The following is a 10,639-nucleotide window of genomic DNA, read 5'->3' as shown; positions in this document are numbered from 1 at the left end:
TATTTGTAAAACTTAGTTCTGGAATGTGCTTTTAGGGAGTGGGCAAAAAAAACCCAAACGTGGAATACATGTGTTCTGCATAAAATACGGTTCAGGTCAAGTCTTTCTTTTGGGTGGGAAAAAAAGAATCTAAAAACTGCTCCTCCACCTTGCCTCTTGCTTGTTCCCAATGTTTACAAGTCCCACCTGGAGCTGATTCTCCCAGCCCTGGGCAGGGCCCTGCCCCAACTTGTGAAGGGAGACACCACACACTGCAGTGGCTCAGATATGCCTCGAGTTCAGCAGTAAAGCCACTTCTTATTGATCAACCTGTTAATAAGTAACTTATGACTTGCCTCAAAACTGTTTTACAATGAAATCCGTACTGAGACATCCTTATTTAAGAAAGATATAAGTTTTTTAAAGAATGCATTTAATAAACTTTTGTCATTCACACTTTTATTTAAATAACGTTGCCAGAAGTCTCTGTAGATTTTATTTGAGGATGGTAAATTGTCTGGGTTGGCTTTTAAACAAAAAACAGTGATGCCCTTCAGGCCTCTGAGCTCTCTAACAGCTGACCACACCATTATAAATACTTGCTGTAATTGTAATTTCATCTATCAAAAATAGGCCTTAGCTTTATAAACATGGAGCTGGTTTAGTACCAATGTGTACTAAAGTAGAAGTATCTGCGTAAAATAAACACCAAGAGTTTTGCTCCTAAATAGGCACCTGTACCTCAGGCCCAAGTCTGACCATTTAAAGTGGTAGAAAACTCAACACCCAGCTTCTGGAATTCTCAGTCAGCAAAAGCTGCCTAAATGCAATTCGAATGTTTTGCATGAAAACGCAGTTGTCTCTTTTCTAAACTCAACTCTCTGTTTGTGCAATATACCATTTCAAGCTTTTTTCAGTGTTCAGAGGACAACTGGCAGGAGTCAGGGATAAATCAAATCAGGGCAAGGAACCTGGGAGGGTGAGAGATGAGGGGGCTTCAAGAATTGTGTGGGGAGAGGCCCAGGTTTGTTATCTTTTTCTTGCTAGTGATTTCTCTCCAGCCCTGCTCCTGACTGTTCCTGGCCAGGGTGGAGCAAGCCTGGCTTTGCTCTGCCATCTTTTCCTCTACCAGTTACATAATTAAAACAATGACTCAGCTAGAAGTGAAAATTTTATTTAATAAATATAATTTTCATAAACCATTTTCAAAACAACTACTGACCAAGCTGTACAAGGAACAAGCACACGGCCTCGCTGTCAAAGGAGCAAAAATAACATGAGGCAGCCACAGTGTCAGAGGTCCAAAATTCTTTGTATTACTTATTGCTCATTTCCAGTGGGCAACACCCCTAATCTAAATCTGCCTAAAATTAAGGATCAACAGCTTTTAAAAGGTACTTCTTGCAGAGATTAAACCATTCCAGTTTTTTCCTTCAAAGAAACAAGCTCAGTCCCTCTTCAGTGAAAAAACAGGAGTCTAGATGATGATTTGTTATTTTTGTATGCTTAAAACCTGAAATCTGTCATGGGGACTGCAACTAGGAATTGTAAAAATAAATATATTCTCTGAGATAAAAATGACGATCCTCCTGGAGCAAGGTGCGCCTCATTTTTAACCATTTTCAACTGCATGCTCCACAGACCATCTTTTACCCTGTGGTCAAAATGTAAAAAGGGTGAGAACCTGCTGCAGTTTGAAGTAATTTCCTTGAAAACCGCTGAGGAGAGATGGATAAAGCCCCAGGGCACGGAGGTGCCCGCCAGGGTCTGTTCCGGCCCAGCCTCGCTCTGTGCCTCCGGGAGCTGCGCCTTTCCGTCCGCAGAGCTCTTCCCCCCTCGAGCACGGAGCGGGCTCAGCCGGAGCCGGGCGGTGACACAGCAACGTCCCCGAAGGAGCAGCGGCTCTGAGCCAGTCCTGACGCCTTTGGAGCAGCACTGAGCTGAAGGGAGAGAGAAACCCATAGAAAGCAGAAGCCTGGCACATCCCGCGGCAGGAGCTGCCAGAGCATCCCCGGCCCCGCTCCTGCTCCAAACCCAGGCGTTCCCAGAGCAGAAACCAAACCGTGCCACTCGGAACAAACAACAGAAGCAAGGAACGTGCGAAAAAACCAACCATAAAAACATCAGCAGAAAAAAATCCCAGCCCAGAGCTGCAAAGGAGAGAGTCTGGCTGGGAAATAATTTAGGAACAGGATAAAGGTTAAAATGAGGCCCTGGTGAAAGGTTTGCCCAGCTCTAGGAATGGCTCCTTTAAGCAGTGACATCTGTGTAACAAGCTGTGTAAAAAAGCAGTGGTGAGGGCAGTGACAATGGTGAGGTATTAGGGATTCTACACCCAAAAAAAAAAAAAACCACCTCAAAATAAGTGGTTCAAAACCACATTTGCTTGAGCACTTTGGAAGACTGAATTTCGCCAAAATCACAGCTATTTAGAAGTACAGCAATAGCAGATAGAACTATGAAAAATAATTTAGACTGCAGCTTTGAGACACTTCTAGCACTAGAAATTTATATTTTATTCCTATAAGAAATTATAGGTGCTTAATATGCATTTGAATTTGCATAAGCTTTCCTCAAATCTTTCTAAAAATGAAAAACCAAAATTTTCAGCATTCCTTCCTTTGAAGCTTCTGCTCCCCCTTCCCTGCTGTAATCTTAAAAAACCCAGAGTATTTTTAAGCAGAATATTTACATTATAGTTTTTGAACCAATTCAGAACATCTCAGGGTTTTTTTCACTGCATCCTCTTAAAATTTAGCATGAGTTTGGCAATTAAAATTGTTTTCCTAAGTAACAAAACCAAACCCTGTTTTTCCCAGAGGCAGAACTGACCTGCAGAGAACACAATCCCATGGACAAGGTGCTTTCTCAGGGACCCTTATTAGTAAAGTGAGTGCACACTACTCTTGCTTTGAGCTACAAACATCTGCTACAGGCTTTTATGGATTTCAAGGCTAAAAGGTAAATAATAAAACTTCTCCTCCCCATGGCAAAGCCTCCCCCACCCATTCACATTCGCACTGGGAGGTGAATGCCAGCATTACACTGGATTTTAGCTGGATTTTTCAGTTTCCCTCATGAAGGACTCTGTACTGTGCCCAGGGCACAGTGAACTGGCTCCTACATTTCAGCTATCAAAATACACTAAGTCTTTCTTCCTTGAATAGGAGCATTTTTAAAATATTTGTGATATCAACACAAAACCCCAGTGACTTCCACACAAAATATTCGTCACACACCAAAAAATCTGTCCTTCAGCAAACCACATCTATGCCCTTACTCAATGAGACATTACTGACTTAGTTTTACTGCAAATAGAAAAATATACCTTGGCCGAGGGATGGATTCTTAAGTCCTTCCTGAATTGTTTAAATGCAAGTTTCTTCGGTAACCTTACAAACACTGGGAAAAGGGAAAGCAGGGGGAAAGGGAGGAGAGGAGATGGAAGGTTTTAAAGAAACACATAATGAGCGCAAATTATTCTTCAAATACATGACTGTGCTGCTTTTGTGCAAATCTACTCAACACACTGGTGTGGTAAGAGCCAAAATACATCACCTACAGAGCTGGGCCAGTGGAAATGCTTGGAGTGGGGTTTTTGGCAAAGCCTCTGCTCCCCTCACCCAACGAACCCGTCCGGCTCAGGGCAGGACACACGAACCACACGGACGGATGAGGGCACACGGTCACACACACTGACAGGACAATGCTGTGCCTGGCACGGACAAACAAGCACTGCTGAAAGGTGAAACACTGTGGCTGAGGTGTAAAACACAGCTAAACAGCAGATATCTGATTAGAGTAGTAAAATCATTCTCTATTTCCTAGGTATCCATGGCAGCATGAAGACTCCTAGGAAAAGAAACTACTAGGAAGAAAATTACTATTTTAAACCCAGATTTAAGATAGATATGAAATATAAAGGAAGTTATACAAGTTGGTGAAAATAATATTTTGCCACTATTGCAGATCTGGAGGGGACTGGATGGATGGCAATCAGGTTATTGCCTCTCCAGCTGGATCCAGGTTTTCAGCCCCATGCAGTGGGATTAGTCACATGTTCATACCTGCTGCATGAGAAGATGAGGCTCAATTTTAGTGTTTCTTCATCCCCTGGGCACTCGCTGGAGGGATATAGTGCACACTGACATTTTCAACCTGAAGCTTCACTGCACTCAGGCATCTGAGGACACGATACAGAAATGCACTATGAACGCTGAATTAAACACTTATTTAAAAGGAAAGTTTACTATATTTTTTTCCTTCTTCTTGTCTCATAATTTATTTCTAAAGCTTAATTTGTGAACTAATTCTCACCTGTAACAGTGGGAAAAATCCCTTGTGTTCTGCAAGTTCAAATCACTAGAAATTTAACAACAAAGTTGCAATGATAATTTCTTTCCTACACAGATGTTGCCTTGAGCACTGAAATCTTGTAAACTCCATGGTACCTGTAGCCTTCATTCACGTCTGAGAGAAGCTGCCAGGCACTAATGCAGAAACAAAGCTCCAAGAGAAGAGCTGAAATAATCCCAGTTAAAGTCATGGGCAGGAAAATGAACAGCAGAGCTGTTTATAAGTAAGGAACATCTGAAGGATGTGATCCCAGGAAAGCAGGACCTGTTCCTCTGCTCACTGAACTTGGGAGAATTTGGGATGACAAGAGGGATGCATTCCCCTGGCAGCAGCCCAGTTACAGTCAGCCAGGTTTGCAGCAGCCCAGATTTAGAGTTTTTACCCAGAGCTAATTTAAGATGGATCTTTATACTTTTAACTGTCCGACAGGATGAGTATTCCAGTTATTGATGGGATGTCACTGTCAGAGGTGACAAAAGGGGGTGTCCTGGAGCAGCAGCACTTTTCCCAGTCCCCAGCCATGAACAGCTCCGTTCTAAGGCACCCTTGCAGCACCTCCACTTCATCTCCCACGTCCTGGGACAAGCAGTGGGTTCAGCCACCCTGGCTGAGGGAACAGTGAAATGTTGCTGCTCCCCAGCCCCCACCATGCAGACAGGTCTGTACTGGGACAGGGGAGCACCTGCAGGATGCACCACCCAGAGCTCCAACTGTGCAATTTGTTTTTATTGGCATACTTAGGTATCAAAACATTGCCATCAAGGTCTCGGATCCTTCCGATAAACGAAGATAATTAAGCATTAATTATATCTTCAAAGTACAACGTGACCGAATATAAATACATGAAAAAGAACAAAACATGCAAAAATTCCCCAACTTTAAAAGGATTAATAATTCAAAAATTTATGCTAGTGATACTTCTGCTCAATCCACCAATTCTTAGCAAATTTTTCCATGTCAGGATCCAGAACTGTTAACAAAACATACAGGGCATAATAAAAGATGACTGGTTTCTGAATTGTATTTTAGGAGAACAGTGAGCTGTTATATCCCTTTTTATTCCAAATTACTGGTTTGTCACAGTTAACAGTGTTTTTCAAAGCAATGGCTAATATATTAGCCACTCATGCACTAGCACAAATATTTGAATTGCATTTAACTCTCAAAAATTACTAAACTGATTGCTTTTAGAATACAGTAACTGTCCACAGAAGTAACAAAATTGATTTGCAAACTGCTAAGACAGTATCTGCAAGACAGCTCAAAATGAATGTGTGTTTAAAAGGAAGGGTCATCATTAAAAACACAACTTTTAAAAGTATAATTGTGGAGATTCAAATTGATTCAAATTGGATCACTCAAATTTGGGAGGAGAAAGATTTCTGTCATTGCCCTACAGGGACATCTCCAGTATTAAATGTAGGATTCCAATCTGCTCATACAGCAACAAAAAGGATCAAATGGTAAGAGGTAAAAACATTCCTTAAAAAAACCCCAAAAAACCAAAAACTTATTTAGCAATTTGTAGATAAAAACTGGAAAAAATCCTGGAAGCAACTGCTGTGCAGATTTTGCCAGGCCAGACAAGCCCTGCCTGGACTCAGGAGTCCTCTGGGCTTTCCTAGGGCAGCGCCGGACACTGAGCTCGCCTCAGCACCTGCTACAGGTGTGTGAGCACCACACGGCTTCCACAAGGCATTCAAAAATGTCCCTGTCAGCAAGTGGCTGAGTCCATTGTGGAGAGAGTCAAGATGCTCCTGTCGTTGGCATAGAAGGGATCCGATGAACTCCATGATCTAAAGTAACAATAAAAGAAAAGTTTGGCTGACTGGGAACTTGTACTTATACTGGGAGGTGAGGAGAAAAGTCTATGAGAGCAAAAGACAGAAGTGTTACAAGAGCAGGTAAATTTAAAGGACTAATCTACTAATTTCATGTAGGTACCTGCAGTTCATTCAGACCTTTGGAAACAGAGGCCAAGTCATGCCTGCTGTGTAATTAGCACACAGCTACAGCTATTTCCATCACTATAAATTAAAACAACCAGAGGTTTTTATGCCTATTTTGCAGTTAAGTTTCAGTGCTGTGCCTTGGGAGGCTGTGAATGCTGCCTGTGCACAGAGGCACTGTGAGGCTGCTCCAGCAGAGCCCTGTGGAGCACACAGCCAACCCTGGGAACCTGGCACAGCCATGTCCCATCCACACTGCCTGAGCCTGGGGGAGGCAAAGCTTATCTACAGCCAGGAACCTGTTTCATCCCTTCCTGTTTCACTTCAAAACATCAGGGAACCACCCCAGATGTCACAGCTGCTGACTCAGAGGGGTCTCACTATGTCTTTCACTTGAGGACAAATTACTGCTTGGGAAGAAATACTGTTCTTGGCAGCACAGCATTGTAGGACTGTATGGGAAAAGCTGAAGAAGTTTGGAAGGCAGGAAATCAAAACACAACAAGCTTATCCTCCAAATTAAGCTCTGTCAGAAATCTGCTGTTTCTTTAGAACTGTTCCATCCAGCACCTTGACACAAGAACCACTAATGGGAGACCCCACAATACTGTACAAGTGATGTATGTGATCCAGCATTCTTAATATTTTAGTGACTGACAAGTCGACAGACAATTTAATGGAACAGACAGACAAAATGCATTTTAACATACCACACCACACATTTTATATTCTAACTGACTAATGAAGCTATAGAAAATACTTCTCACATACATTTTACAAGCAGTAAATTAAGCACAAGAGACTATATTCCTGTGGCCCACTACTCCAAGCATTTGTATGACTTTGATTCATCAAAGTTTTTATCAAAATTTCAAACAAGGTTTGATTTCATGTTATCATATTTGACAGAATATTGTATTTGACAGAATATCAGGAGCAGAGAATACAACACAAGCTGCCTACAGCAAAGTTATTTAAAATAGTGCTCTTCATTCTACAGCACTTGCACAAACAACATATTCATCAGCATCACTTCAATCAACAAAAATAATTTGCAGCTACTTCCTGGTTGAATACTTAGCTGTTTTATAGAGGACAAGTACTCAAAAGACCATCCTGTCGGGGACTGCACAATCTTCTGGAGATTTAGATAAAAAACAAAGCAGCTCACGGTCATGAACAAAGCCTAAACAATTTTTAAATCACCCAACAGTTTTCTTAATTGTACCTTTGGCATTTCGCAACTTGTAACTGCTTCATGTGATTTAAGCGATTAGTAATTTTTGAAAAATGAATCAAAACTTTCTCATACTAGCAAAAAAGTATAAGGGAGAAAATGGTCTCTTGGCTTATTTAGACCAGGCTGTTATAACTGAGTGGAAGGAGCTGAAATCATTGGAGAAAAAAAATATTCCTGACTTTAAAAAAATCTCTTTTCAATTTGTACTGTACATAAATTTAAGTGAAACTAGAAGATTGTTCAGAGCAATTTCAACCAGAGGCAGATGCAAAACCCACAGAACTTCAAGCCCTTAGTGTAGCACCAAGATAGTTTTGCATATTCATTGAACTTAATCCTAATTTCTAAGAACTCTAAAATAATTTGGCTAGATGGAACTTCATCTGAAAACTACATGAGGTAAGCAGAAAAGAAACCTAACAAAAAGCAGTCCTGAAAGAAGTGTTTAATATTCTGTCAAATACAAGTTAGCTTCAATAAGTATTTTTAAGTTCTTAAGGAAAGAAAATTTGAGTGGAACAAAGAGAGAATTGTAAAGCTGCAAATACATTGCAGAAAACAAAACACAGAATACCTACCTTATAAGAAGACTACAGGTTACTAAGGCAATTGTTAACTAACAATCTGCCCTAATTAGATAACAATAAGTGAAACAAACTAGCATGAGAAATTCCTCATTTGGAAAGCACAGTTTTACAGAGAGGTGAAAAAAAATCCCAGAAAAGTTAGAGCAACTGCTAGCAAAATGTTGATTTTTATACCAATTAAATGCTCACCTTGTAGATTAAAAATTCTATTAAACTGTTTATTTTACACATCATGCCCGCTTTCTACACAGCAAGTTTGAATTAAAAATGTACTTAATAGTAACAGTTCATTTTTCATATGGAATGAAACTTCTTGCATACTCATACCCTAGATTTGTAGAAACATTGAATAAATTTCATAAGCAAGCCAGAAGAGAGAGACTGACTGAAAGCACAGACACCGTGTTCAACACAAGAGTTCCAACAGAGATGAGCTACAGCCCAGGCAATACCTAAAGGCAGAATCAGAGCTGACAAAGCTGTCAGGGTAAATTACCCACACGAGATTTGATACCCAATGAATGATATCACAACCTTTAACTGAAAGAGACAAAGTTCTTCAAATACAAAATGAGTTTCCTTGAAAATGTGTGAAATTCATTTGTGTGAATTTTGCCTTTTGACCAATGAAGGACCATGATATCATTCAGGGACAGAGATTACGATGTACAAAAGACTATTTTTACTTCTACCCCCAAATATTTCCATATTTATTTACTATCCCTCTTTGTTTGGAAATGGGGAGATGGCACGTGAGAGGATTCAGTGAGAGCTCCTCTCCCAGCTGGGCTGACTGCAAGAGCAGTGTTGCTCTGCAGACTTGTTCAATTACTCAACATGCTTTCACCCCACTGACGTTTGTTTCACACGTGGTTTGTGAAGGAAAGATTTATTTAGCACAGATTTTGGAATGGCACACATGATTTTGACAATATACCTTCTGGAACCCAAAAAACACTGAAAATTCTTAGAACCTGAAGACTCTGTTCTGTCAATCACTCTGATTTTAGAAATAGATTATAAAAGTTATACTACAAAAATATTTCATCTTCTTATCAATCAATGGCTGAAAGATTTAAAGGCTCTCCTCCTAACAATGAAGTTAGATTTAAGGGGGGCAATGTGAGCCTTTTGCATACCTTCAGGAGTAATGCAAGCTCCAAGGTAAATATTTGGAGGTTGTACATCAAGAACCCAAGGGAAAAGTCTTTTGACTTTACAAACAACTCCTGATTTGTGAAGGCAAAAAAGTAATCATAAAAAGGAGAACAAAAACAGGAGCAAGGCTTGATTTTCTGAAGAGAAGAATGTACAAATCAAGAGAAATTACGACAGATACAACACAAGAGCTTGTAAAGCCAAACGAAACACTTTAACAGAAATCTTTCGAAAACTGTTTTTCCCCTCCCCATCCCAAAAGAAACCACTCAAAAAGAAACAAGAAGCTAAACTTTTAGGATGAAAAAAGTACAATAAAGAGTTGCATTTTCTACTTAGATAAGCAAAACCTGCAGCTGGTTTCTAGACATCTATTGCTGCAGGCTCATCGGGTTCCAGTTTATAGGAGAATCGTCTGCAGCAAAGGCTATTGAGAGAAATGCCACACCTGTTGACCCGGCTTGGGCTACACCTTCCCATTAGTCGTTCCAGCATTCTTCTAACAGATGTGCATGCTGTTTCCCCATCTGAGAAGCAGCACATGGAGTCCAAGCAGTTGATACCTGAACCTGCCTCAGTAAGCTGGAAAAAAAAAAAAAAAAAAGAAGAAGAAAAAAAGAAAAATCAGTACTCACAAATTCTAGCAACGAAGATGTTACCAAAAAAACACTTCGAAAAAGCAGGTTTTCTTAGCTAGAGTGTTGAATATTTTCCAATTTTATAGGAGAACTACAATAATAATATTACCACTCCCTAAGGTCTACATACACTAAAATTTTTCTTCCCAAGGTTTGATTGCAGCCTTGTTGAGTGCATGGAAATGGTCTGGCACCGCATCTGCCTAACCCTGGAAATGAACTGCTCAGGAACTCCCTCCACCAAACCCCACAGCAGAGCACATGCACTTCCAGCTGGGATGCCTTGGTTTACCTACAACAATTTATATCAGCTCAGTCCTATTTTAAGGGAAATTTATCAAGACAAAGCTTCAGGCTGCAGAATACAACACAGTAACCAGGTCCCAAGTAATTCTTCCTCAAGCACACAATGCAACTTCCTAGAATAATTGACATTATATCACTCCCATAGATACCCTTGGCTTGGTACAGAACAAAAGCACATTCCTGATTGTGTGAACATGGTTTATCCAAAAGCAAACAAGGCTGATGTCAGAAAGGTTCAGTCATGTTCATGCCAGCATGAAGAATAATTCAGCATTAGCATAATAAACTCTTTCAAAGCTCATGATTTGTAGGTGAGGAAAAAAAAGGAATAAAAAAAATAAAATGAAAAGAAAGCAGCAACAGATGTATGGGTGTAAGTGCCACCTACCAGTGTGCTCCTCTACAGCACTGCTGCACCAACTGCAG

The 10,639-nt window shown here is 40.4% G+C and overlaps 1 protein-coding gene across 11 annotated transcripts in view; it reads right to left on the bottom strand.

Annotated features, from left to right (window-relative positions):
• Positions 1 to 598: 598 nt before the first annotated feature.
• Positions 599 to 10,639, bottom strand: part of ATP11B (ATPase phospholipid transporting 11B (putative)) — a 65,887-nt gene continuing 55,846 nt past the window's right edge. For 2 of the 11 annotated variants that reach the window (XM_041467954.1, XM_041467956.1), the window contains 2 exons: positions 9,718 to 9,851; positions 2,298 to 3,381 (listed from right to left, as the gene is read on the bottom strand). In XM_041467954.1, the coding sequence (XP_041323888.1) occupies positions 9,749 to 9,851 (103 nt within the window). In that variant the 3' untranslated portion in view covers positions 2,298 to 3,381; positions 9,718 to 9,748. Of the gene's footprint in view, positions 1,920 to 2,297; positions 3,382 to 4,046; positions 4,163 to 5,046; positions 6,132 to 7,177; positions 9,852 to 10,639 lie in introns of those variants that run through there. The other 9 variants (XM_041467952.1, XM_041467950.1, XR_005955197.1 and 6 more) reach the window with 8 other exon arrangements.

Source organism: Pyrgilauda ruficollis, unplaced genomic scaffold (genome assembly GCF_017590135.1).
Source record: "Pyrgilauda ruficollis isolate IOZ18807 unplaced genomic scaffold, ASM1759013v1 scaffold21, whole genome shotgun sequence".
Classification (NCBI taxonomy): domain Eukaryota; kingdom Metazoa; phylum Chordata; class Aves; order Passeriformes; family Passeridae; genus Pyrgilauda; species Pyrgilauda ruficollis.
Note: the sequence above shows the minus strand (reverse complement) of the source record. Positions and strands in the feature narration are given on the sequence as shown.